Raw genomic sequence first — 27,632 nt, 5'->3', positions numbered from 1 at the left:
GAAGGTCTAAAGACAAAGACAAAGCCCCAGGGAGGAGAGAGAGAAGATATATATTCATGTAAGAATAGAGATGTAAGGAGAGTAGGAGTGTGTATACTTTTTAGCTCTCTCAACTTATAATAATACACAATATCATTTGACAGTAAACATCATCAAACGAACCATCCCTGACGCAAGGACAACTCGGATCGCCCTTGCTCCGCTTAATGAGATACTATGATTGGATTAGAGACTGGATATATGGAGTACTCCGGACTTTTGGGCTTATATTATGCCTGACCCTTTGCCCTTTTCTCTTAAGCACAGTCCTCTCTAACTAAGTTTGGCTGCCTTTTCTTGACTCAATCGGCCTAACCGACAAAGTTTAGAAATCATCTCCTCGTCTCCAAAGTGGCTGTTATGTTCGAATTCCGGTTCCTGCGCGTATGCGACACGCGCTGCGTCGACAATAATTCGTGCCGTCATTCCAAAGATGCGATAGACTTCAATTTCGGTGCGGACAAAGAACTGATGCACTAGTGGCGTCGTCAGTATCCACCTTGATTCGTTGCTTTTTTTTCTTCTCCCTCCTTTTCTCCATCTGAGGATTGCCCAAGTGGCCCCCTATTTCCTATTTTGGAACAAAGAATAGGAAATAAAATATATAAGAAATGAAAGCGAAATAAAATAAACATCCGATCCACCCTCGGCATAGTACAACCTAGGGAATTTCCCATATGGATATAACACAGTCTAGAAACGAAATAGAACAAAGAAAAGAAGGAAAAAAGGGAAAACTTACTCCTCCACTGGGAATTATGCCACATCCCCCAAGCCCCACGATACCATTCATCATGTACATTTGCACTCAAAAAGTCCTTCAATGGCGCAGTAAAAACAGCCTCAACCTCTCTTGCATCCAAAATAGGAATAAGTGACACCTCAGGGTCAGCATTCAGCCCCGAGCACGGATCATAGCTGTGGAGGAGGGCCACGCAGGGACGTACGATCACCTCCGTTTTGGCAAGATTTGCCGGAAGCTCGCAGAGATGCTCCACGCTAAACGGGGATGGAAGCTCTTGGTTAATGTCGGGGAGGCCGATCTCCTCGCTTGCCTCGCGGCGCGCCGTTTGGAAGGCTGTTTCTGTGTTGTCTGCTCGGCCTAGAAGGAATTAGTTTATGTAGGGGTGTTTATTTTGGTTTGCCCGACTCATATTAGGCATCCATCTCGACTCAGCTTTGGGCTCTTTCTTTTCTCTTTTCATGTTTTCATATTTTCATGTTCTTCTGGTTTTTTTTCTTTTTTTTTTTTTTTTTTTTTTTTTTGATTTTGCCGGGGAAGCTGTCATCTCAACCTACCACCAGGTAAAGCAGCATCTCCTGCATCTACACCAGAACAAGATTAGCTCAATCCCGAACAACCAACCCATGTCATGCACCTGAAAGCAGGGCTGATCCACTTATCGGTATTCTCCTTAACTTACAGGAACTCAGTGTCTTAGCCCGGATCGTAACGACGACCCTAAGGTCGCCCTTGGCATCGGCGAAGAGCAGTATCAGCACTGCCGCCCGTCTGCTTAGCGGGACCAAGTTGTACGTTGTTGGCGGGGGAAACATAGTTTCGGAGTCTTGTGATTGCTTCCTATTGATACATCATAATTGTCAGGGTTATGCTAATCCCTGGGGTTGGGTTTCAACATCGGGATGGACATCCACGGGGAAATGAACAAGAGAATGGCAAGGTCTCAGTTAGAGCAGAACCTTGACCGTGAAGATCCTGTCTTAGAATAGTCTTCAAAGAAAAGAATGTTCCATATGTGACTCCTCAGATCAAAAGGGTTCAAGTCCAATGAACGGGGTAGGATGTAAGACTTGAAGCCGAAACTCAAACGGCTCTCTCTCTTCCCCCGACCTCCTTGGAGACACATCCGGGTATGATCGACCTCAAAAATAGAAAAATAAAAAAATAAAAGAAAAGAATCATGGCAATTGAAGACATCCCATGGTTAAAGGGGGGGAAACAAGGGGTTAAAACGGTAGGGATGATATGCATGGCAGAATGGACACAACAGATTCATATCACACAGGGACACGCGGTCATTTCGGGTAGCTGCAGAGAACGAGTTACACATACCTGAGAGGCGGGATTTAAGGGTGACATTATTTTAGAAGTTCGGGGTTCTGGCTTGGGAATGCTGGGGTTGGAATTGAGGAATAATTTGGGTTGATTTTTGTTCTGGCAGGTTGTACTGAAGCGAAGTGTCTGGAGGAGGCTGAACTGTGATCTCCGCATTGCAAAAAAAAACAAAGGTTCGTTATACGGAACTATGTACTTAGTCCTCCTGGGCAGTTTGACTATACTGGGGAAAGATGGGGTTTGGCTTGTGTAGTAGCCGAGGTAATATTGGTGACTAATGATATAACCGGCGTCGGAGAATCCTTTGTTATCCCATAGTGTTACAGGGACTTATTGATGAATGGGAGGAAATGAACTGGAGTTACTGGATACCATTCACTTTATAGTTATCCACCTGATGCCGTAGTCAAATCAAAATAACCAAAGGGAATCAATAGAATATACCAGCCAGACAGCTAGATCACATAGAGCAATAAAATCAGGTAGAGAGGCGGGGATCAAATGGTCTATCAACATAGCGAGAATAAATAAGACAGGATGAGAACTCAAGGGGGAGACACCAAGTGAGAGCCAACAGAAACAAAACAACCATCTATATAACAAGTGCTACCCAAACCAAAACATGCCTAAAATCAAAACACAAATACATCGGCCATATTCATATCAACTACAAGCTTTCGCTCTTCTTCGCCTCCTTGGACTCGGTGGTCTTCTCGGTGGTCTTCTCGGCGCGCTCACCTTCTACCATGGCCTCATTAGCCTCAGTAGTCTGCTTCTCAACACCGTCAGCTGCAGCCTCAATCCTGGCCTCCTCCTTCTCGTCAATATCCTCGATATCCTTAGGCGCGGCAACACCCTTGCCTTCGTTCTCGCTGTTCTGCTTGCTCTCCTCCTGGATCAGCTCCTCCTGCTCCTTGATAACCTCAAGACGCTGCTTGTTGGTAGCAGCTCCCTCGGCATTGTGGACCTCGAGCTCGATCTCGTGGAACAACTCCTCGGGAATGCTGGAGAGCACAGACTTGAGCGCATCGATTTGCGATGCCATCTCGGACTCCTTGCCGCCCTGGGTGTATAGGTAGGCGTTACTCAAAACTAACAGAGTGGAGGGAACACCCTGCTTGAGACGCAGCTCAAGCCACATGCCGAGATCCTCGCGCAGGCGCGCGGGGGAGACGCCGTGTGTGCGGATTCCGCGCGAGGCGCTGGCCATCTGCAGTTCTGGAACAGAGAGTGAATCAACACCCTCGTAAAAGATCGCACGGTCATCACGCTTGATCTGGCGCATGCGGTGTCGGATGGTGTATCGGAGCATGGCGTCGGTACCAAAGGAGTTCAGGTTCATGTAGCGACAAATTCCAACCAGCTGGGGCCGAGAAAGGTTGTCGAGGGTAAGATCATCCTTGAAGATCTTGCAAACCTTGATGATATCCTCTGTTGAGGGCGATTCGCCGGTGGTGCGGATCTTGCGGAAAAAGTCTGTAAATTCATCGTTCTTGACAGTGCTTGCGGTGAAAGGTAGACCGGTCTCCCGCAGAGTGTTGCGTAAAAATCCGGAAACTTCCTTGCGGGTCGAGCTCAGGTTCAACGCCTTGGTCTCGCGGGCCTTCTGCCCCTCGTAAGTGCTGGGGAGCAAGTTGGGGAAGATCTTCAGGGCAACGGGGAGAAGGAGTTCGGCAAAGGGAACGATGAGGAACATCGAGAATGGAACCAGACGTCCCAGATCCTTCGTAGTACGTTGGAGCTATAGTCAAAACTGGGTTAGCCAAACAGTAAAAAATATTGAAATATTTTGGCTGGCGCAAAACATACCTGGCGGTTCTCTCGGCGACTGAGCTCGTAGCCACCGGCCATCTTCAACGCCAGTCTCGAACTAATCTTGACCTCAGTGGCAAGCAACTTTGTGCCATCCCAGTAGTGCTGCAACTCTTTCTTGACCTTTTGTCCAAGTGTCAACTTTTTCGCACTCTTCTTCTCGGCCAACTTCTGGTCCTCTGGAGTTGTCTTTGTGACAACCCCAGCGGGCGCTGGCTTGCTAACAGCTGACTGTGTCTCGGTGGGTTGAGTCTTAGTAACTGTAGATTGTGACTGCGTGGTCTCTTCTTGGGAGAGCGGCTTCTTGGCTTGCTCTGCATTGAACCCGGGGGGAGGATAATTCTGTGAAGAGTTGCTCGATGTGAATTTCTCGGTCGCATATCCACGCTGTGGGATCAGGATAGCAAGCGCCGACACTTGGGATGGCAGATCACGGCCATTCCGTAGAAGGCCGCGGGCTGCAACGGAGGCCGGGCTCAGTGCACTGGAACGACTACGGCCTGCCCGGGAGAAAAATGTAAGCAACTGGCATTACCATCTAATTAATAGAGATTCTTCAACACTTACTGATCAGCGCAGACCGGAAGGCAGGTGTTCCGCGGACTAATCCGGTCGACCTCATCGTAGCGGACATTTGCGGAAATGTTGAGCGAAAAAGTAAGTGCTCGAAACAATGAGCAAGGAGTTTGCAGGCGCAACAACAATGAAATAAATGAGCAATTCTAATGTCCACGAGATGAGCCCCAAAAAAAAATAATCACAGTAGTAAAATGATAGTCACAAAAAGTTTGGAATGTCCTGGAACCGGTTCCGATGAGATGTTCTAAAGTTGTGATGTACTACCGCAGTCATCTTTCACGTGACAGAGAGTTACCGCCTCGGGTTTTACTCGGACTTAAATAGATACCCGGACATTTCTACTAATAGGTAGAGCTAATGCTACATACGTATTTCATTATTGTGGCAAATACTATCAATATATTCATATTAACTTGAATAGCAATCTTATACATGAAAACTCGCTCAGCACCGTCAAGATTGTTGAATCTTGACAAAAAAAAACAGACCAACAATTAGGGTATATAAATACTAGCATAAACGATGGCAATGAGATAGTACGTCCCTAGGATTCAGATTCTCTCTCGAACAACGGAGTCCTTGTTCGAATTTCCATCCAGAATATCAGTAGAAGAGGCCTCGGCAGTATCCAACAAGGGGATTCGATCAACACTAGATCGCTTCTCCTCGGTGTGTGCATTGATAGCGTCACTGAGAGGACTGGATTCGGGGACAAGGGAAGGACTCGTTGCTCCTTCGGGGGAGCTCTGCCAACGTGCAACATCTGCCTTGAGCTGCTCCAGCTCGTTTTGGAAGCGCTTTCCAAACACGTCGATGTAGTATGTTGCTCCGTTGTAGATGCTCCAGATAAACAGGGAAGACATGAACATAGCGCTCGCCCATTTGGACCAGAACCAAATCGGGCAGGGGATCATTGTGGACAAAGCAAAACAGTACTGGATGAACATGAAGCATGGCTCTTGCAGCGCCTCCGGTAGACTCAGCACAAATCGCCCAATCGGCGCCTTAGAGTATGACTTGCGCAGCCAGGTGAAGCTAGTCGGGCGACCCGCTGCGATTTGTTCGCGGCGGCGCACAGTGATCAGGAAATGGTACATGAGCTGCCACACCAGATAGGGGGCTGTGGACCAGAGTATCATAGCACCAAGACCATAATGCTCTGGGTCCCCGGGCTGACTGAACTTGATGCTGTACACAGCAGGAAAGCGCTCCTTGAGTCTCTCAAGGGGAGTCAGGTGTACGATGCAGTGCAAAGTTACGGGTGGCATAATATGGATGAAGAGACTGCAGAGACAAGATAAGCAAATGAACTTTTTTCCTTTCGATATCTAACATACCTGACAACCTTGTCCATACTGTGGAAGACCATAGAGTTGCGCCACATGGCGATTGCAGCCGCATTGTTTCCGAAGGTCAAGCAGAACGTGCTTATAAAAAGTCGTTTCGAGTTAGGGAAGACCCAGATACTCAGCATGCAGAGCATATTGACAAAATAGCAGAGATCGGCCAAGAAGTAGTGGTAGCCCTTGGCATGGTACGTATAGTAGCGGATGGGCATGAAATATGCCAGCTGGGCGCTGAACCAGATATAAAAGTACTCCGGGCAAGCACCGATTAGGTAGCCACTGATGAAGATATTGAGCACACCAGCAATAAAAGACGTCTTCTCCCGGAGGGTGACAGTTGCCGTTTTGCTCCACTGCTTGCCCAGACGCTCTACACCTTGCATCATCCGAGCTCGATATTTTTCCAGCTTCTCATCGGCAGTCGGTGCCCGGCGCTTCCATTCACCGACAACACGATCCTTGGCGTTCAAGGAAGAGGACTTCAGCTTCTCCCGCTGCTTGCGCACTTTTTCCTTCTGCATGGCGATGGTCTGCTGCCATTTCTCCAAGCGCTGCGAGAGCTGGATGTTGTCGAGGAGATCGAAAACCGTCAGCTTGTCCAGCGGTGGGAATGACTCCCAGTCCTCCTGATACGAGCTGCTGTTTGAGAACGAGCCGTTGCGGGACAGATTGCGTGGGGATGTGGGAACAGAGCCAAATTCATCGTTGTCGGCGAAGTCGTCTGCAGGGAATGGCACATCGATCTCGTCCAGGCCTGGCGTGGAGGCCAGCGGCTCAGCTGACATGGTGGGATCGGACTTTCTTCTCGAGCTCGTACTTTGCATCAAAAACTGTTGCTGAAAGGAGAGTATTGTTGGTCCGTCCCTGTTATTGGGATATGGTCGACTGAGGAAACGATTGAATGTTAGCATCCCCATAGTTGCAAGCCCAAAAGAGCACAGCTTATTAGATACGTGCCAAACAGAAGTACCCAAGACCGCGGGAACACACAACGACTATATAGATATATGAGGGGCAATTAAAAAAGATAATGGGCTATCTTACCTTATTGGTAGATCACGCCTTGGACTCAGGGCGAACTGTGGTTGGCGATCCACAGGGTGAACAACACCGCACTCACTGGCGCACGACACAAAGGCGGCGATATAGAGACGCTGAGACTCTCACGAAAAGGTTGAGATACCCAGAACCAGCGAGAAGGTGAGAAGTTGACGTGTGCTTGAGATATTGATGATGGTTGGACGGAGAAGCTACGCTGGGCCTCGGGGGCATCGTCATGCGCATCCAATCAATGAGCGGTCTCGGCCCAGGTGTGATGTTGTTGCCTGAGGCAGATAAATATAAGGAATATTTTTGTTCTTACAAAATTGCTTATGTACTTCCAACGTTTGTACTTTGTGTTTGTCATGACTTGCTCCATTAATTTGTTGCACATTCTCCCTGACTTCTCGTAAAGCGAGGTGACAAACTTGTCCCAAGAAAAAAATATATATATAGAAAACTCCCCAACCCCCAGATCCGTGTCCAAACGCTCACAAACTCCAAGTCTGTACTGGTGAAAACAAGAGAGGGAAACCAAAAAAAAAAAAAAAAAAAAAAAAAATCTAACATCAATATCCAAATTGTGATGTCGAATTGGTCTGTGACCAGAACCCGGGCCCTTTATCAGCCACAAATTGTTGCGGGTAGTACCCAGACAGATAACTCGGATCTGGATGCATAGGTTTTGTGACATTCGGGGTCTCCACCGGGGGGATTACATGCACTGATGGTGCCATGCTCATTGGATAGCCGAAACTGCCTGCCGGGCTATGTGGACCACTTGACTCGCTAGTGGTAGGTGAGAGGGGCAAGCTATGCGAGTGGTGTAGCTTTGAGTCATCTTCTTCCAACGTCGAACTGCTAGGTCGATCACCTGCATCATGCTTGTCATGTTCAGACTCGACCATAGACGCTGTTACAGGTGCTGCGTGTGCACGGGATGATAGTTGATCGTTGTCTTGGAAGATTGCCTCCGGTAGATGCGTTTGTGTCACCTGGATCAAGGTACTAGCGTCTATAGTGACAGAAACAAAGACATAGGTTAGTGAAAACCGCTGATTGGGTCCTGTGTTGGGATAAAGCGATAACATACCGATTTCACCATCCAGAAATTGTTCTTCCATCTGTCGCACAAAGTAGATCTCGTCTAGAACCTGCAGCCGGTGGGCGGGTGTAATCTGGCGTCTCACGTCTTGGCCAGCGTCTCGTAGTTTGTCGGTTGTGACTCCATGGCTATCCTTTAGCTCACAGAGGATATGGACAAGAAGTCGCAGTCGGTCTATCGTTTCAGTTAGTATTTGATCATGATCTGATCTCATATTAGTCACACGGAAAGGATATGCTCACCAGGCTTGAGGAGATGATCAGGCTCCTTGTGCAAGACATTAGCAGGCCACCATGCTGGCTTAGTGAACTCCGGATCCACACGCTGAGAGACACCGGCAATGACTCTACGTCCATTGTACGGATAATGGACCTGCTTCCTCGGCTCAACAAGCTTGATATAGGATTTTGCAATAGCGCGGCAATTAAGCTGCTGGAAATCCTCAAATGCTTTCTCGTAGTAGCGTCGTAGTAGCGCCCGGTTACCGACACGAAGAACAGTCCGTCCGGGTGGAGGTGTGGTAGGTGGTGGCGAGCTGGATTTAGGTCGAGACTTGAGCATACCGCCGGCACGCTTCGATTTCTTTCGACTTTGTTGTGACGACCATTGGAATGGAATCATCTCGGCCTGTCTTGCCTGACCAGTTGGCCCCCATCCCGACGATGGTTGCTCGTCCCAAGGGGAGTGGGGTGCATGGGTTTGGTCTGCAAGGAGACAAAGTCAGTTTTGCCGGCTCTGGAACTTTGATTCTAGAAATTTGGCTCACTTGTGAACTGCGGGCTGGCCTGTGGGGTCTGGCCCGTCATTTCTATGAATCGGTCTGTAACATCTGGTGTAAAGATAGCGCCTTCACAGCCTGCAATCGAGGGCGACGCTTGTAGTTGCCATTGACCGTTGTGGTCAAGGTATATCATAGCGAAGTGTGGGTGTGTGTATTCGGCGTTATGTGGTTGTTTAGGAATGATCGACTATTTTTATGATTAGCCAAACTTGACCCTTGCATTTGTCTTCCGTTTCGCAATTGGGGAAGTTGTATTACCATGTTCATCGGTGGTTGCGGTGGGATGCACGTATCAGAGTGTCTTCGCTCCATCGCCTCTCCAGGAAATGGATATCCACGATTCATGTCCATATTATGGGACAGTACAGGGTATGAAAGTTAAGATCCACAAGATCCGGGCTCACTGCGCTTGTCCAGCGTAGTACGTCGCAAATATAGAAGACAAAGAAAGAAGAAAGAAAGAAAAAAAAAAAAAACACAATGGACCTGGTTCCTTCAACAATCGTCCCACGGGGTTAATGAATAGAAATAAGAGATACGCTCTTTAACAAGGGTAAACGCAGGTTACCGATGGATAAGAGATCCGCGCCTCTTGATCAGGGGCAGGGTCCAGTCTAGATAAATATACAAGTAATAATACGGGGACATATCCATGATCTCCCAATTCCGACGCCAAACCCCGAGTATTGGCAGATCTCCATTTGACATCGATGTCCCCTGAAAGTACAAATCGGCTTAGTGCCAATGCAAGGAAAATGAATAGCTGCAAAGCCGAGCGTGTGGCAATACGAAAGCTTCCGTGTCACTTCTTTCTGCATCTCATGATTGGATCATCCATTTTCTGCCCCTTTGCAAGTGTGTTAGTCGATGGGTCGAGTCCATTCTGCGCATTGACACTTTGTTAGGGCTATGATCCATGGTTGAGTGTCACATAACCTTGTTCGATCCATGGTTCTGTCGGCGGATCCGAGGTTAGCCCAAAAACATCTTGGAACGTCTCAACTTCCTTGTGGGATTTAGAGAGAAAAGCCACAAAGATCGTCAAGTGTTCGACAAATCAAATGGTCTAAATAGATCCCAATTTCTCATGGTGTCTCCGTTAAAACGATTTCGTAGGCTATCTGCAGCAGGCCGTTGTATCCATAATTATTTTGCCCGCTCCAATAAGCCAAGTTTACCAAGTTTACCCTCTCTATCCTTCCGGTTTTATCAAGGAATGGTCGAAGTACGCAGTACTCCGTAGATATGGCAGCAGGAGCAAAAATAGTACCTAATCAAGAAACGGTCCAATAAACCCCAAGGTGGAAGCAATCATCTACCCAACCGAATTAACCGATCGGCGATCCCTTGGCCACATTAGCCACGACAGGTAATAAAGAAGAGCGGTCATTCTCGACGCCTCTGAGACCATCTAATGCAAGCCAAGAGAGGCTAATGGATCACTGACTAATACATAGCGTAGGTGAATCTCTCTAACTTCTATGGATCTACTCCGTATGGATACTTTACTTGCGTTGCTAGTCAGCGTCAGCCTAGTGGGCTTTTTCAATTACATCGCACACGCAGCTGCACAGCTCAATGGTTTTGTTTTTTTTCCCTTTTGTTTTCTTTTTCTTCGGGAATTTGTGTAAGACAGTCAAGGCTTCCCGTACGGAGTACTATAATGTTTATCTCCACCGGGCGCTTGGTCCATTGTCCGTGCAGACCTTCTCTAACCTAATCTACAACATACAACGGGGTCAGGGATAAAGAGACCTGGAAAAGATTCCCCTGGGGACCAAAGTTGTAGACGCCGACCATCGAAACTTGAGCTTGTTTTCAAGTCGGGAGTTTTGGTTCCGGGTGTGCGGATACCACACCCGAGAATATATACAAAGATACAAAATGCATCCTGTTCAATCTTCATTGTTTCTTTTTTTTTTTTCCCTTTTTACCTTTTGCTTTCGAGATGCTTTATTTGTTTTTTTTTTTGTCAAAATACATACCCGTCCGAGGTATTTATCGAAGCGCCACTAGCATGGATTCTTCAGTCGGCGATTCCAAATTTTGCTGTCCTGCGGCATCGTGCATAAGTGGACGTGGCAACCCGGAGCTAGGTAGAGTCGAAGCATTTTTGAAAAGCAAAAGGACAGTAATCGTCTGTATCCATAAAAAAAAAAAAAACAAGAGCTCTGAGGTTAATTGGATTTTGAACTATGTACCACTGGGATCGGTTCCCTGCTCCCGGATCGACGGTGTTTCCTGGGAGCGGGGGCCGCGGATCATAGACTAAGAAGCCAACCATTGGGAGTTTGAGGAATTTGGTCAACCGCCCTATTATTCTCTACAGTTTTTAGGCGTTGTTTCTTTTTCCGGATCCGGTGGTATACGATGTAGCCAACTAAAAATGGCTATGATTAGCTAGCGCCACTAGGATCCCGGTCTACGACGGCAGCGGACTGCATCTGTAGCAAGGCCCAAAGTTATGGGTGTTGTGTATTATTATTATTTTCCTCCACCGTCTCTTTGCTCTCGTTTCAATTTGCTTTTTTTTTTTAAGGGAGGCTAGTCGTATTTCCATCTAGACTAGGGACTAGGCCCACCAGCAAACACGGAAAATGTAACCGTACCACTTGTATTTGATGCTATTCGCTGAGCCTCTGTACAGTCCATGCGACATGCCCGTACTCGTAAATTGCACTTTATATTGCAATGAAGAGAGATATCGAAGGCCTCGATTTCGACTCAGCACTTGACTATCTTCGAGAAGATGAGCAAATATAGGCCTTTTAAACTTTTTTTACCGATCTGTCTGATGGCTTTTAGCTTACTCCGTATACAAAGTATATCCTGTGGCTCAACGTCTAAAATCTACTGGATACTGCACGTCCGACGCTCTTGCCAGGCATCCTTATTATCATTGAGAAAAGAAAAAAAAGCAAGATAATCGAAAATGAAACAATATTAATTCCACGCAATCAATAACACGGGGCTAGGTACGGAGTACATTGCACCCAGGCAAGCAGCAAAGCAGACATATGTACATTAGCATCCCCTGAGCCGCATTGGCCCCAAACTCTGTAATACCCAAGGGTACACAATCCCCATAAACGAAGCGAATACAAAGCCCCCTCAGTCAGTGGCGTGGAAAAGACATGCGTCCCTTGCGTATATTTGCGGGGCGGAGCACCCAGATGAAATGATCAACAAAAGAATACATATACAATATTACAACGAATTCTATTATTGTACTCTTTATTCTGGACATTGTAGAGAGGCTATCTCCCCCTGATCATGGCCCCATTATGCGCATGAGCAGATCACCACCATGCCCGTGGACGCCAGCTGCTCCTACATGTACTGCTACCGTTGCACAACACCTCGAGGAATTGTGTATTTGAAGATACCGCTTCGCTTTAATCTTTTTATGCTTGGTAAACGGAATATCTAGTATGCTCGCTATATACTTACTTTACACAATGTCATTTAGCATATATAAATATGTGCGTCTCCGCGGGTGGTGCTCCCGAGGCTCCCGTTGACATTCCATTGCCATTGCTAGCTGGGTGCAGATGACTAAATCCTGGTACCAGAGGTGCAGGAAACATGCATTATTGGAACTCTGACCTCCGGTCGCCTCCCTGGTGTCTGGGGTGTTGACGCTGGGCATGATTTGCAATGTTCGCTGGGGTTACAGTTACTTGAGTGGTGGCGGTGACTATACCCAAGTAGACTGCACCTGGTGACTCTCACCGTACTTGGCATTGGGTTCCCAGGAAGGAGACTAGAGTCATTGGCTAAGCCCTCCGTAGAAGCTTGGTTTTATTGTTTTATTCTTAGTGGTCACTGATTCCGTCGCTCTCGCTTTCCTCGGCCTTTAATCTTATACTCGTAAAGCGCTATATTAAATATCGCCACCTCGAGGGCTGCCAAGGAAGAGTCTAGAATCAATTCGACCTTGGATTATAGATAAGGGGGTTGTCTGTCCTGATGTACCCGTATATAGAAAGTCGGGGACAAGCACACTGATCAGCCACAATAGCCCTAGAAGGAAAGAGACTCCACGGACTACAGTACATTATCAGTCGGGAACTCCAGGGCTGACTTTAACCCTATATCCATGGACTATCAGTGGGTCCAAAATGATTCGAAAAGCGCTAAAGCTTCCAAAAGGGTTCCAAATACGTTTGTACCCTCGGAATAGATAGAACACACCCAAAGTCGAGAGCGGGTCTCTCTCCATATCACAACTTGACCAAAGGAAGTTCAATTTTAAGCGCTTTACTAGCACTCACCGATTTACCAATTGTGAAATTACCTTGTCGCACTCGACATTCTTGTGGACCTAGATCCCGCCATTTTGGTCGCCGCTCAGCATCCCGGCGACTTGGTATTCCATAGTATGGAATCCTTTTTTTTTTTTTTTTCAAGTGTGTGCTAGTCAGTCTGAACTGGTTGACATGAATTACGGTAGTCTTTGTCTTTGTGCAGTTGTCTTGAACAGACAGTCTGCGAGGCATAACAGAGGTTGAATTCCACGCCCAGAGGGCCGAAGGAATCCGAGAGGCCTGGACTTTTTAGCTGTAGAGAGAGGTATATTTATCTAACCTAGGATATACCTGGTCAGGTTTTGTGAAGTTTGATTCTGGGGAGGTACTACTAGCTGTACTGGTGAATGCTTTGGGCCGCTAATGTGTGATTTATTAAAGTGTGCAGCAGGGTCACAACTGGCATATATGTATCGCCAATTTAGCTAAGGTAATAGTGAACAGTACCTTACAGAGCTATATATATCCGAACTAAGTCACTTGTGTATAGAGTTCAAATTGACAGCATGATCCAGTTGACTGCTTTTGAATAGCTCAGTTCGCTTCTTGCACAACAAGCCACTGTTCCATATTTGCATGCTTTAGCTTTCTAGGTAAGAGGTCATAAAGAAAATCTTATCCATTCCTATGGTACCAACTGCGACAATATCGAAGCCCTACATAAATTAAATAACAGGAGATCCTGAGTACGACCCAAAGTACGATCCAAAGTACGACGGAAGATGCAAACAGTAGATACAAAATCCGAATATACCACTGGCACATCGTTCCGATTAACGTGTTCGGACTTGGATCGTACTTAGCATGTCTCTGTGTACATTTTAGTGGAAGCAAGTTTCCGAATCTCTATATTTACATACAGAACATTGCCTCTAAACCAAACACGGTCCCACGCCTTGGAGATTGCCAAGTCTTAGTTGATCTTCCTTCTTCCCATACCCAACCATTAGCTCAATTAAGGACATGATTACTTTCACACCTTGCCTTCTCCGTAAAGCTCCATCTGTAATCCTCTCACAATTTTGCTGATGTGATAGCCGTTGGTTCTAAAGTCTCAAGCTGAAAGGATCCCAATAGGTTTACAACCGAACTACATACACACTTGCAGTCGTAGAAAGTCTCGATATTTATATCAAGCAAACAGTCATTCCAGTTCCAGATGTTGGTTAATTAATTATGGCGTACGGCGGCAGCAGGCGTACTTCTGAACCAAATGCAGTGTTTTTCCTCCTCGCCTGCCTCAAAACCTTTTCACGGCCACGATCTGTTTTAGTTTGCCTGTAGTTGCACATTGGTAGGCGATGGGGCTCTATGAGCAGCAATTTGCAGTGCAAATTATTTAGATTTCCTATCTCATATTGATCGATTGATTCTTTTTCTACTCTTGCTACGTCCTTTTGTTACGTGATGTGATAGAACTGTAAGAACAATATATATCCCGAACCTTTCCTTTTTAGTGATTACTCCGATCACCGGAGAATCCGGTCTTTCAACAGGAACCTACCTTACTGGGCCGTGAAACAAATAGAAGAGACTGTATACAAATTTCAATTCACTAGCAAATAGGTCTGTAACTAATCTGGAGCATTCCATATTCATTTGCCGCTGCATGAGCCCTTTCACCTCGTGTTCTCTTCAAAATTCCATCTTCCCACTCCTCCAACTCACTCTAAAATACCGATAGGTCTTTAGCTTTTCAGAGTGAGCACGGCGGGCTTCCACGGTAGGGTATTGTAGTCGCCACCGGAATTCGGGTCTCGTCCCTGGTAGAGGAATTGCAGGTTGCATGGATCAATGGTCATTGTCTGATCAGGATTGGTTCGAACCAAATCACCGTGACTGATATCGTTGGTCCAGCTTGCACCGCTATTGGCTTTTCCGGCGAAGGGGTTGCTCTCGCTTGCTGCCTGCGCTGTCCACGAACCACCAAGACTGTTGGCAGTAAATGAACGGAAATAGCGCCCTTGTGACCCAATTGCCTCGACAATCATCAGGTACTTGTTTTGACCTTTAACAGTGTAGACTTGAACTGCCTCGAATAGGTTGTTCTGAGTGTCACTTAGTACCACCTGTGAAACCGTTCCAAAGTTTCCAGGGAAATTGTTGATGGGCATGCTGGCACGATAGATCTTGCCATTATCTCCCGCAAAGAAAAGATACATATTTGCAGAGTCACCGATAATTGTTTGGTCAATGGCACCAGTACTGGAGTCGGTGATCTTTCCGGAAAAAAGGGCTTGCTCAGATGACCATCCATTGGCATTGGTAGGATCACTTGAAGTTCGATAAGTGAATGTACTTGAGCCCCATTGATAGGCCAAGACCCAAATGTTCTTTGGCTGGAAGTAGAGCAAAGTGGGTGCAACGGCTGAAAAACTCATTCCGACTTGACTCGTGGTTGCCATGCCAGACCAATCTGAAAAGGCACCGAAGTTCATCGAGCCATATTTCCCGCTTGCGTCACTGGTTGATGCATAGACAATATGTTTATTGTTGAAAACAACGTTGGTGAAGTCCTTGAGTGCGGTCCATCCGGACTTGGGATTCGCGAGAGCGCTAGTTGATGTCCAACTATAAGTCGAGGGAAGTGCGCAGTCGGCGACGACAATTGACACTGATGAAAGCAACAATATGCCAGATGACACCAGGCCAGATTGTGCGTTAAACAATCTCATTGTCGTTCGACTTCTCGTATGCGGCAGTTTATTTGGTTGAAGAGTTGAAGCAGAAAGCTAGAGCATCTGCGCAGGAGCAGACCTTGTTTAAATACTCCAAGTATGCGGGGAAAATGAACTGAACGAAGTCCTTGTTTTCAGTAGTAAAATCCACAATGTTTCTATTGGAAAGAATTAAGCACCCTTTGGTATGCATTTTTGTTCTACTGCCAGCGGAAAAGACGGTCCAGGATAAACTACATTAGCCAGAAATATCACTCCATCGGACTATTGCCTTTCTTGGAAATAGGTGTAAGCATAAACTTGGCATCAGCTTAACCATTCAGCCTTGTTTTCAGACCGAGGTTGGATAAATGCACCAAAGAGATCATGAATGTAGCCGTGGTTCTTGACAACGACGCTGGAGGGGGTTGATTTCTCTCTAATACATTATCTTTATACGGGTGTTTCACTATTAAACAGACTAGTCCAGGATTTTCTACTTAGTGGTTAGTATCTTCTGCGTGTAGGTTGCGCCTTACTGTAAGCTCTTTGAAGAACATCAGGGGTCGTCCCACTCGGAGGTTCCTCGTGAATTTGGGGAAAATTAAAAAATAGCGGAGTATATTTGAAAATAAGAGGTATATGGCCCCTACTTGGCAGCTAATTACTTTCGACGATCTCTAATATGACGGTGATCGACGTCGTCCCCACACGTGAGGACCCTCATCATTTCCACTAAACACATTGTTCTACTCTCTAACACAAGCCAAGCTTTGTCAGTCCTTTCGTTACTACGTGTTGAGGCTAGATTACAATTAGCCCACCTGAAAGCAGCCTGGCGACTTGGTAGGATTAAAAGTATAATGTAGCATATTACCCCACATATATTCCAGGCTGAATTCTTCAATGTGAATATTAGGCTAAAAATGGTCGAATATTATCATCCAGTAACACTATGGATAAAATAGACAACGTCCGTTCTCCATCAGTGAAAGAGATACGTGATGCAACCCCCGTTTTCCATCGGGAAAGGATTTTCCTTAAGGCTAACATCTCAACTATGAAGTTCTCCCCTAAGGAATGTTGGCTCCAATCCTGTATAAATATCATCTACATTCCTTCCCATCGGTATCTTCTATATACTACTATCATTTCTATTCATCGACTTGCAAAACTAACATGTTTCCCAATATGGTTCAAATCAAGGCAGCTGCTGCTCTGGTTATGCTTTTCGCTGGTCCAGTACTTTCTGGACCCGTTGAAGCTCGACAGGCCTCTGTGAGCATTGATGCCAAGTTCAAGGCCCATGGGAAGAAGTATCTGGGAACTATTGGTGACCAGTACACCTTCAACAAGAACGCAAAGACCCCGGCAATTATCAAAGCTGACTTCGGTCAATTGACTCCGGAGAATAGCATGAAGTGGGATGCCACTGAGCGTGAGTACAATTGGCTCGGGATAACTATGTAACAGATGCTGATTTACAAAATAGCAAACCAAGGGCAGTTCTCCTTCACGGGATCGGACTATTTGGTATGTAGTCGGCCTTTTCAATAGTAACTCTCCTTTGTCTGGTACTTACGAACTCTAGGTCAACTTTGCTCAGTCAAATGGGAAGCTGATCCGTGGCCATACTCTCGGTAAGTTCTCCCAAGGCCCTTGTATCCACGCATGTCACAACAAGAGAAGCTAAACTCGTCAAGTGTGGCACTCTCAACTCCCGTCTTGGGTCAATTCTATCTCAGACAAAACAACCCTGACCAATGTTATGAAGAATCACATTACTACCATAATGAACCGGTACAAGGGCAAAATCTACGCCTGGGTAGGTTGTATCTATAATATGAGCTATACAGAGCTACATTACTGATCGATCTCAGGACGTCGTGAACGAGATTTTCAACGAGGATGGTTCCCTTCGCGACAGTGTTTTCTCCAGGGTGATCGGTGAAGACTTTGTGCGGATTGCTTTCGAAACAGCTCGTGCTGCAGATCCAAGTGCAAAGCTCTACATCAATGACTACAAGTGAGTCAGAGCATACTTCTCATTTCTTTTTGTACAAATTCTGACTTTACACAGCCTGGATTCCGCCTCCTATTCTAAGGTGAATGGTATGGTTAGCCATGTCAAAAAATGGATTGCTGCTGGTATCCCAATTGACGGAATCGGTAAAAAAAACCTGTGATTGCACTTCACCGCATACAATTGCTCAATTATTTATAGGCTCTCAAACCCACCTAGGCGCTGGTGGCGGTGCTGCAGTTTCTGGATAAGTACCCATTGGCTTCTTGTCGGCCGAACATTAGCTTACAGCCTCTCACAGCTCTTAATGCTCTAGCTAGTGCAGGAACAACAGAGATCGCCATCACTGAGCTTGATATTGCTGGTGCCAGCTCTACCGACTATCTAAATGTGAGTTTCCACAATTCCGTGACTGGTATAGTTGTCTAATCACTAAATCTCTATTCTTGTAGGTTGTTCAAGCTTGCCTGAACCAGGCAAAGTGCATCGGAATAACAGTTTGGGGAGTTGCTGACCCAGTAAATATCCGCTTCTCCCCAGAAAAACAAGACTGTATACTAATACCTCTTTTGTTAGGATTCGTGGCGCTCCGAGTCAACCCCATTGCTTTTCGACGGGAACTATAACCCCAAGGCTGCATATAATGCTATCGCATCTGGCATCTAGAAGATGTACAATTTTTCTCCATGGGAAAATAGCAATTTGTGAGTCCCATGGCGTGGGGCGGGGAGGAAACAGAAGGGAGAGATGGGAGGAGAAGATTAGCAACCTGCATGGTCCTGCCACTGTATGGGCCTAAGGCCCCCATAGCCACCCAACATAAGGGTCATAGGAGAGAATGATCGTATTGTCATCCAATAGTTGTGTCTTTGAGCTAGATAATCTCGCTTCCCTAAACTATTTGAAAACATTTTCCCCGGTTGTACAGAACTTGCCGTCTGTATATTTAATCAAGAAAAAGATGTAAATGAGAATGACTAGAAGATTGCTTCGTCTACATTAGAACTGCCGGTAGTCAGATAAATTCTAGATTTGCGTTGGAAATCACAGACGACTACTCATTCACCCCCGTGGATATCATTTTAGGCACCGGGTAAATGGTGAATGACAGACGGTTGAATATAATAGCAAGGTACACCCATTTTATTTGGCTGAATTGAATATGTAGAATTGAAATGCTTCACGGAACGGCCCGATCTTTCAGGGTCCAGCATTTTTAAGGAGAATATCCACACACGGCTAGCTGAATCCACCATATATGGATATTAACCAGGACAAGTTAGATCAAACTTAAGACATGGAGCCCCCCGCATTATTTGGACTCTCCAGGGCCGATCCTTCACATGGTTTACGCCACTTCATTAGTCTGATACACTAGCCGGGCGGATTTCCTGATTTGGAAGTAATACGGTACTTTGAGCATCAACACCTGCCGAACGGACCTACTTCAAGGCTAAGTTTCGAATCCAGACAGGGAATCTTCCCGGTGGACTCATTACATGTTATTCTTTTAAGACATTTACCCTCCAACTGAGCCTGGTAGACAGGAGCTCTTGACCTGCCTAATCTGGCAATTCTTCCGGATAGAGGTTACTTTGTGAGCATCTACGGCCGGGAGAATTTGATGTGATTTCATAGCCTCAATAGGATATAATCATCTTCACTTTATCTATTTTATCCTAAAGGTAGGTTCCCAGCCTAATATCCAGAATATATAGATGTGCTCTTAGGGATACACACCCAAACACTGGGCTCAATCTTTCACCTCTTTGACCTATCCTCCATCAAACATTTTTGGACACTAATTTATCAACATGAAACCCTTTTCGGCAATACGCGCTTTTGGGTTTTCTGTAGCTGTAGGACAGTGTCTAGCCGCCACTACGCAGGGTGTCTCTGACAACATCTACAACCGTCTGGTTGAGATGGCCACCATCTCCCAAGCTGCTTATGCAGACCTGTGCAACATTCCGGCGACCATGACCACGGTGAAGAAGATATACAATGCCCACACGGATATTAACGGATGGGTCCTCCGCGACGATAGCCGTCAGGAAATTGTCATCGTCTTTCGCGGCACGGGCAGTGATACAAACTTGCAGCTCGATACCAACTACACCCTCGCTCCTTTTGACACTTTGCCTCAATGCGTCGGTTGTTCTGTGCATGGTGGATACTATCTTGGATGGACCTCTGTCCAAGCGGAGGTTGAGTCACTTGCTCAACAGCAGGCAAACAAGTATCATGATTATGCACTGACGGTCACGGGCCACAGGTATGAGAGCACTCCCATCTGTAATCTCACAATTATCTTGTCCTATTTCTATCCATCGACTGTCCTTACTCGACCTGACTGACACACATGATCCAGTCTGGGCGCCTCAATAGCAGCAATAACTGCCGCCCAGCTGTCCGCTATATACGACCACGTCCGATTGTACACCTTCGGGGAGCCGCGGACCGGCAATCAGGCTTACGGATCGTATATGAATGAGAGGTTCCAAGCGGCGAGCCCCGAGACAACCCGGTACTTTCGCGTCACCCATGCCAACGATGGTATCCCAAACCTGCCCCCGGCCGAACAAGGCTACGTCCATTCCGGGGTTGAATACTGGAGTGTTGAGCCCCAAAGCCCTGATAGCATGTTTGTTTGCACGGGGAATGAGATCCAGTGCTGCGAGGCTCAGGGAGGACAGGGGGTGAACGATGCTCATGTAACTTATTTTGGGATGACGAGCGGAGCTTGCACCTGGTAGTCATATTTAATTTGTCCTGGCGACAAGATGAGTTAATTGTTCGGTCCTGAAAAGCGGAAGAGAATTGAATTTATTTACTGTTTGATTACTCAATCTTTCCTGTAGTCCAATCTATATAGCTAGACAGTATTGAACAACATTTAGACTCACAGAGAAAATAGATGAGCATTTGTTTTTATCAATTGTACGCATTTTACCTTTCGATGCGCAATCTGTTAGTATCTGGTATGAAAAAGAAAATTGGATGAGCATCTCAAGGTAAGTATAGCAGTAAAGTGACGGTTATATAAAGCCTTCTCGCTTTGCAGGGCAGTAGAGACCGTATAATAGCACCGGCCAGCATAGAATATTTACGGGTCCAGAGACAGAAGAAGTCCAGTAACTGCATATCATGAGAAACTAGCTTTTTCTTATCACTTACACATTTTTACGGGGAAATATAGGAAAGATTATGTACGTCTCCAAATACCCCTGGCTGATCTCCGTCGTTTGATTTTGGAATCCGTGTCCTAACATTACTACTGTCAAGCATTCAAAGACAAATACCCAGGCTACAAAGTTAAACCTAGGCACAAGAAGTGTAGCACTCTGTATATAGATACATATGTAGCATATCCGCTCACCTAGCTCGGACATTCCCGTTATAATAGGCAATAGACAACCACAGAAGTACTTCATAACTAGGTATATTTGCCTCACTTAGCTCGGACTTCTGCGTTATAATAGGAAATGGACATCCACAGAAGTACTTCCTGACTAGGTATCTTTGCTTCACTTAGCTCGGACTTCTGCGTTATATTAGGCAATAGATACCCACGGAATTACTCCGTTACTAGGTACTTTGCCTCATTTAGCTATGACTTTCCCGCTATATGGGCAATGAACATCTTAGATACTAGCAACGAATGTTTGTCTTGATGAGGGGGTTTCTCAGGTAGAAGCCTGGTATAAATGTTTGCCTCAATATTTGCTGCATTACGTGAGTCTTGCTGATCTCATTTTTAATCCTCACTCTTTACTTCTTTCCTATTCCTTTCCTCTTCCTTTCCTCTTTCTGTCACTCTTCTCCCTTCACTCTTCTCCCTCTCTTACAGCGCCATCAATTCCTTCTCAGCACCACAGCGCTATTCTTTCTTGCAATTTCATCGTTGCGGAAACAATGACCAACTACCTCTCACTTCCCGCGATTGCGGAGTTCGTCAATGCCTACGAGGAGAAACCAACCGCTGAAAATGTCAAGATCATGGTAAGCGGTCTCCTCACTTACGCCTTTGATTCGAAGGATGGCTGGCTCCTCAAGTGGGAAGATGACCAGGAAAACCGCCACTCCATCTGTTTCGTCGTGAAAGCTACTGGTGAAGCCAGGGCTCTCCACGCCGTCGTGAAGATTGTTCTCGACAAATCTGCTCCAATTGAGGAAACCTGGGATCAATCTATCCCACGCTTGATCGGTGCCCCGATTACCGGTGGACGATGCTGGGCCATCCTCATCCGCGGCCTCAAAGTCCGCCTTTACGAATACCACCGCGACGAGAACCCTGACTACCGTCTGCTTCCCTGTGACTTCAAGGTCAAGGACAAGCTCAAGCAGACAGTCCACATTCGCAAAAATGCCGACTCGGTCAACCAAATTCTCACAGGCATCCCTGGCCAGGCCCCGAAGCCACTCGATGAGTGTGAACACAACAGCTTGGCTGTGAATGAACCTGCCGTCGACGAGACAAATGAGCTGAAGTCTTCCGCTGATGGCAATCTTCCGACTATCTTTGTCTCTAAGGCCCATGTTAAATCGTCCTCCGAGGATCGCCCAACTGAGGCTAGCGAGGATAAGACGCCTACCGAAACCGAGCCTGTCGCTGAGCCTAAGGCAGCTGCCCAGACTAAGACTGCAACTCAGGTCGATACTGCCACTGCTCAGATCAAGAACACTACTGCGACCAATGGAATCCAGGCCAATATTACTCCTCAAGCCAAGGCAGTTCTTCTACCCAAGGCTGCTACTGGGGCTAAGAGTGCTACTCAGGTGAAGCCTGCTACTGGGGCCAAGAGTGCTACTCAGGCTAAGGCTAATCTTCTAGCAAAGGGAGTTTCTGGGATCAAGCTCACTCCCAAGCCCAAGTCTGCGCTGAGAACTGAGATTGTGGGACAGACAGCTACAAACTAGTAGTTATCTGACTTACCGGACCTCGATGACTACCTGCCTCTCGCTATGGTGGTACATCTAATAGGTCGCAAGTCTTGCAGATGACAGTTTCCTTGGTTCTGGATTCTCATTTCCGGTTTTTGCAGCTTTTCTTTTTTCTTATTGTTTCCTGCCTTTGAGACTTCGATTTGTCTCGTCCCGCACCGGTACTTTCAACAAGCGCCAAGCCTTCTGCATGGTGGAAGTAAGGTTCTTTCTTGGTCACAAAAGTGCATCAAAACACGACTTGAATTCGGCTGGTTCGTGGGTTTACGGGTGGATGTTTCTTTGCTTTCTTTTTTCGCGAGGCCTTGGGGATCCCTTATGTTTTGCCATGAAGTGGCGCACCTTTTAGGGGATTCTCAACACGGCGCCTCGGCATATCTAGTTACATGGACGTGACTTTATCTTATCTACTTTCGTAAATCCTATAAGTATTGTTTGAAATTCGTACAAGTATATGAGCAGTCGGCAAAACAGAGATTTTTTACGGTTAACAGCAGCTACGTGTAAGAAGGGTTGGAACTTGAAAAACTCAGTACACAAACTGGTATCAATTAGCAGCCTTGTCGATAGAAATCATTGCCCAGAATAGCGACTGGGCTTCTTACCCCTTATAATCGACTCCGATAGAAGCGGAAGAAAATAAAGCAAGACTCAATAATCTACAAATATGAAGAAATAAGAAGCAAAGCAAAAGCAAAGAGTCATCACCCAATCCGCATAAGCCCCACCTGGAGGCTTTAGGTGTACTTCCGAAGCTGTGAATGATCATTGTCAGCATATTTCCACATCGGCGTATACAAAACACATCAAAACTCACATCAAGTGTCAACGATTTGCTGCTGTTCTCGACCTGGTCCCTGTAGATACCGACCAGAGCCTCACTGTTCTGGAACAGTCCGGTCTTCAAACTAATCACGATAAACTGCATGCCAGGCGCGGCGTGGTCATGGATGTAGTTGGCAATGCGGGCGACGTTGGTGTTGTCCAGGGCTGCGTCAACCTCGTCTAGTACGAAGAATGGAGAGGGTTGGTATGAGTGGATAGCGAACAGCAAAGCGAGTGCAGCCATGGTCTTCTCGCCACCAGAAAGGTGCTCCATGTCTCGGAAACGTTTGAGAGGAGGCATGGCATGGTATTTGATGCCGTCCAAATAGGGTTCGTCTGAGTCCTCAATATCGAGGTAGCTGTTGAGATGTTAGTGATTGTTTCAAGTCGGGAGTTGGAAAAAAAAAAACAAACTTACGCTTGACCACCCAGGGGATAATTGGCGCTGCGCGTGAGTTCACGGTAAATCGGCCCGATCTGCTCAGAAATGTGGGTGAATGCCTTGTTGAAGAGGTCGGATCGCGTCTTCATCACGGATTCAAACTCTTCCTTGGCCTTTCGTGCAGACTTCCGGGCGTCCTCGAAGTCTTTTTCAGTGCTACGAAGTTTGTTCTCGACACTCTCCAGGCGCTCCATAGCCCGAGCATTCGGCGCCATCTTGTCGAGGTCACTGTTGAGAACGCGGATCTTCTCGAGTAGTTCATCCTCCAACTTGTCATCGGCCTCCTGTAATTGAATTAGCAAGTAATAAACTAACATGATAACAAATACAAACCTCTTTAAGGGTCTCCCCCAGAGAATCGAAGTCGACCTCAATACCGTAGTCGTGCATCGGAGAAGCATCGTCCAAACCATCTCCTTCATCCACTTCCATGGCATCCGGGTCTGCTGCTTGCACAAGGTCATCAATAGGAAGCTTGTCGAGGGAATTGGAAGAATCGGTTAAAGGAACATCAATGTCTTCAAGCTTGCAGCGACGTAGAAGAGTGTAACGACTGGAAGAGTTTCGCTGAATCTCTGCTTCAAGTGCATTCACATTCTTTAAAGCTGCTTCAACGTGCTTGCTACGCCTCTGGAGGTCACGGCGCTGCTCTGCCAGGATTTCTGCTGATTGGCCATATATTTCCTTCTGCTTCTCGAGGGCCTCTCGGAGGAGCTCAAGCTCAGCTTCGAATTCATCGAGCTGGTTACGGATTGCTTCTTGCTGGCTTTGCAGCTCTTCAATCAGGCTCTGGTCGCGCTCGTATTGGGCCTTGAGGCCATTGATTCGGTCGTCAGTTGCTTGGATACGCTGTTTCTCAAAGCTGAGCTGGTTCTCGATTCGGCTCTTTTGGGTGGTGAACTCAAGCTTCTTTTGCGCAGCCTCTTCCTGCATAGAGCCCTGCTGGGCCTCATATTCTCGGATGTCATCATACCCCAAGCGTTTGCAGAACTTGCGGTAGATTTCATCCTCGACGGTGCTGACCGAAGCTTGTGACGTTTCGATTGTCTCATCTAGTTCATCAAGGTTTTCCTTACGCTCAGTGTATTTGGGTCGCAGATCTTCCATCTGGCGTTTAACAAAGTCCAGCTCGCTACGTTTGCTCTCGAGGTTCCTCTCAAGGGCCTTCAACTCATCACGGGAGTAAGTGAGGCGCTGCTCGAGACCGACCAGCTCGCCTTGTAGTATCTCCTCTTCAGAGCCTCGGCGGTGACTCTTGGGGAGACTGGCGAGATCGCTCATGAGTTTCTCCTTTAGTTTATACAAATTCTCGACCTCGGAATCTTCCCAGCGCTTAGAATTATGTTGAGGACCACGTCCACCAGTCATAAGACCACCCTTGTGGATGACAGTTCCATCGAGGGTGACAGCCTTTGCGTCAACATTTCGTTCGTAGCAAAGATACTTGGCTGTCGCCAAGTCGTCACAAACAATGGAGTTGCCGCATGCGTAGCTGATTGCTCGCGCAACCAAATCATCGTAGTCGATAGTCTCAATAGCAGGCCGCATGCCCCGATGCATGCCTTTCAGGTTCGAGTTGAAGGCCTTGACTTGAATTGTTTCCAGCGGGATGAACGTAGCCTGACCTGCTCGTTGATCGCGTAGATGCTGAATGCACTCCTTTGCGGTCTTCTCGTTGTCCACAACAATGGCGTCGAAGTGTCGACCCAGCACGGTGCTGACTGCATCGGAGTATTTCTTCTGCTTCGGTCGGCAAAGATCACTGACACGGCCTTTGACACCAGGGAAGATGCGCTTCAAGGCTGAGATCAACTCCTTGGCCCGGAGTTCACGCTCAGTCTGCTTCTTACCATCATCGGCCTCGAGAAGCTTCCTTAACACGACCTGAAGCTTTTCCTCTAGCTCGGTCCGCATTTGTGAGACCTTTAAACGCTCGGAAGTCAATGCGTTCAGCTCCTTCTTCTTACGGTCGATATCTTTGGAGGTGGACTTGACGGTGTCATTGAGAGCCGACTTGCGTTCGTTCATGTTCTGGGCATCGGATTCAACAGACTTCAGTTGCCATTCGGTGTTCTCAAACTTGCCCTTCAAGCTGTTGACTGCTTCGGCTTCGGTCTTTCTCTGCCGGCGCAGGTTGTCAAGGTTTAAGGAGTCCGCTGATGAACGTCGATTGACTTCTTCTCTGAGCTTGTGATACTCCTGCTGATCGGCTTCGCTCAGCTGGACACCCTTCTTGCTCATCGTCTTCTGCCATTCAGTTTCCCACTGGGCCTGAGCTTTCTCAACCAGCCCGAGATCTTTTTCTAGTTGCTTGCCATTGTTGGATTGTGACGTGCGCTCCTTTTCGATCTCAGTAATTTTTGAACAGTATCTTTCAACCTTCTTCTGGGTGATGTCGATCTTCTCGTCCACAGGCACAAGCGAGTTGTTGAGTTCTTCAATATCCCTCTCCTTTTTCGTTATATTTCTCTCGGCCTTGCCAACATCTCTGCCGACTCGAGCGTGCTCTTTCTTGGCGTCTTCGACGTTCTTCTCATATTTCTCAACGCCACGGCGGTACTCCTTGAGCTCATCTTGGTACTTCTGGATATCCGCACTGGAGTCATCGATCAGCCGCTGGAAGTGAAACAGCTTCCACAAGATATGAGTGATAATGGCCTGGTCGCGTTCTTCGGCCTTTTTCGCATAGTTTTCGGCCTCTCGCTTCTGTTCCTGATATTGCTTGACTTCGGAATTGATGCCTCTTCGACGATTGAGCTGGATGGTTTGCTGTTCTGCAGCCTCCTCCGCCTCTGCCTTGAACTTTTCATAATCAGCCTTGTGCTCCAGACTGCCAGAGATCTGCTCAATCAACCGGGTGAGGTCTTTTGGTGACTGCGATGCGATCGCTTCAACATCACCCTGGAACACAAGGAAATTGCGGGCCTTGATCAGGATATTCTCCTCCTCTAGAGCTTCGTTGTATTGATGGGCGGACACGATTCGGTTGTTGATGCGGTACTCGCTGACACCCTGACTGGTGATAGACCGGCGCCATTGCTGCTCCTCACCTGCATCATCCTCATAGACTGCCATCACCCATGCGGACTTCGGGTCGTTTCCACCGGCATCTTGGGATACATCCATACTCTCCGGGTCCTCCTCTTGCTCGCCATCCTGCTCATCAGCAGCAGGCTCTCCATCCACTTTGGATGTGCGCAAAACACGGCCGCGGTACACAAGATCACGGAGATTAGTTGATCGCAGGTGAGAAGACTTAATTCCTAGAACGAAAGATATGGCATCCATCCTAATGCGCATTAGCCTCGGGCTCTTTGAACTAAGCCTAGGAGGCACTCACGAGTTTGACTTGCCAGACCCATTTGGGCCGATAATCGATGTGAAATATGCATCTCCGAATAGGAGGACATGGTGTCCCTTGTAGGACTTGAAGTCTAGTGACAAAGTTAGCTATTGCCCGCGGCAGATCTTCCGGTCGTACATACTGAAAAGCTCCAAACGAATGAGTTTTCCCATCTTGCCAGCGGCTTCCCTGAGGGAGCAACGCGCCGAGAAATTCAAGGACCCTGTTATTGAAGTAAAAGATTGAGTCCACGGGTTGTGGGCAAGATGTGAGGGGCGCGATAACGGGTGAATCGCGTCCACCCCAAGACG

At 47.0% G+C, this 27,632-nt stretch overlaps 9 protein-coding genes across 9 annotated transcripts; 3 read left to right on the top strand and 6 right to left on the bottom strand.

Annotated features, from left to right (window-relative positions):
• Positions 1–312: 312 nt before the first annotated feature.
• Positions 313–1,596, bottom strand: N7479_000907 (NUDIX hydrolase; the record flags this gene model as incomplete). The annotated part of the gene is made up of 4 exons (XM_057248605.1): positions 313–515; positions 782–1,141; positions 1,339–1,365; positions 1,464–1,596. 4 exons carry the CDS (start codon positions 1,594–1,596, stop codon positions 313–315), a joined length of 723 nt encoding a protein of 240 aa, XP_057113037.1.
• A 1,187-nt stretch (positions 1,597–2,783) lies between these two features.
• N7479_000906 (MRS7 family protein) lies at positions 2,784–4,562 on the bottom strand (the record flags this gene model as incomplete). Its single annotated transcript, XM_057248604.1, has 3 exons — positions 2,784–3,857; positions 3,926–4,428; positions 4,496–4,562. 3 exons carry the CDS (start codon positions 4,560–4,562, stop codon positions 2,784–2,786), a joined length of 1,644 nt encoding a protein of 547 aa, XP_057113036.1.
• Positions 4,563–5,058: 496 nt separating this feature from the next.
• On the bottom strand, positions 5,059–6,770 carry N7479_000905 (glycerophosphocholine acyltransferase; the record flags this gene model as incomplete). Its single annotated transcript, XM_057248603.1, has 2 exons — positions 5,059–5,791; positions 5,845–6,770. 2 exons carry the CDS (start codon positions 6,768–6,770, stop codon positions 5,059–5,061), a joined length of 1,659 nt encoding a protein of 552 aa, XP_057113035.1.
• A 693-nt stretch (positions 6,771–7,463) lies between these two features.
• Positions 7,464–9,131, bottom strand: N7479_000904 (DUF2841 domain-containing protein; the record flags this gene model as incomplete). Its single annotated transcript, XM_057248602.1, has 5 exons — positions 7,464–7,909; positions 7,988–8,173; positions 8,242–8,703; positions 8,766–8,967; positions 9,039–9,131. The coding sequence occupies 5 exons, from the start codon at positions 9,129–9,131 to the stop codon at positions 7,464–7,466; spliced, it is 1,389 nt and encodes a 462-aa protein (XP_057113034.1).
• A 5,644-nt stretch (positions 9,132–14,775) lies between these two features.
• On the bottom strand, positions 14,776–15,762 carry N7479_000903 (glycosyl hydrolase family 62-domain-containing protein; the record flags this gene model as incomplete). Its single annotated transcript, XM_057248601.1, has 1 exon — positions 14,776–15,762. One exon carries the CDS (start codon positions 15,760–15,762, stop codon positions 14,776–14,778), a length of 987 nt encoding a protein of 328 aa, XP_057113033.1.
• Positions 15,763–16,935: 1,173 nt separating this feature from the next.
• Positions 16,936–18,433, top strand: N7479_000902 (endo-1,4-beta-xylanase; the record flags this gene model as incomplete). Its single annotated transcript, XM_057248600.1, has 9 exons — positions 16,936–17,182; positions 17,237–17,277; positions 17,336–17,384; positions 17,448–17,569; positions 17,625–17,770; positions 17,825–17,913; positions 18,084–18,157; positions 18,220–18,285; positions 18,344–18,433. 9 exons carry the CDS (start codon positions 16,936–16,938, stop codon positions 18,431–18,433), a joined length of 924 nt encoding a protein of 307 aa, XP_057113032.1.
• Positions 18,434–19,581: 1,148 nt separating this feature from the next.
• On the top strand, positions 19,582–20,523 carry N7479_000901 (lipase family protein; the record flags this gene model as incomplete). Its single annotated transcript, XM_057248599.1, has 2 exons — positions 19,582–20,042; positions 20,139–20,523. The coding sequence occupies 2 exons, from the start codon at positions 19,582–19,584 to the stop codon at positions 20,521–20,523; spliced, it is 846 nt and encodes a 281-aa protein (XP_057113031.1).
• A 1,159-nt stretch (positions 20,524–21,682) lies between these two features.
• Positions 21,683–22,687, top strand: N7479_000900 (uncharacterized protein; the record flags this gene model as incomplete). Its single annotated transcript, XM_057248598.1, has 1 exon — positions 21,683–22,687. The coding sequence occupies one exon, from the start codon at positions 21,683–21,685 to the stop codon at positions 22,685–22,687; it is 1,005 nt and encodes a 334-aa protein (XP_057113030.1).
• Positions 22,688–23,448: 761 nt separating this feature from the next.
• On the bottom strand, positions 23,449–27,494 carry N7479_000899 (cohesin subunit SMC1; the record flags this gene model as incomplete). Its single annotated transcript, XM_057248597.1, has 6 exons — positions 23,449–23,466; positions 23,529–23,895; positions 23,955–24,262; positions 24,312–27,267; positions 27,319–27,412; positions 27,464–27,494. The coding sequence occupies 6 exons, from the start codon at positions 27,492–27,494 to the stop codon at positions 23,449–23,451; spliced, it is 3,774 nt and encodes a 1,257-aa protein (XP_057113029.1).
• Positions 27,495–27,632: the final 138 nt, after the last annotated feature.

This window comes from Penicillium vulpinum (assembly GCF_028829585.1).
Source record: "Penicillium vulpinum strain IBT 29486 chromosome Unknown utg000001l_segment0_segment0, whole genome shotgun sequence".
Lineage (NCBI taxonomy): Eukaryota > Fungi > Ascomycota > Eurotiomycetes > Eurotiales > Aspergillaceae > Penicillium > Penicillium vulpinum.
This window is presented reverse-complemented; position numbering and strand designations above follow the sequence as displayed.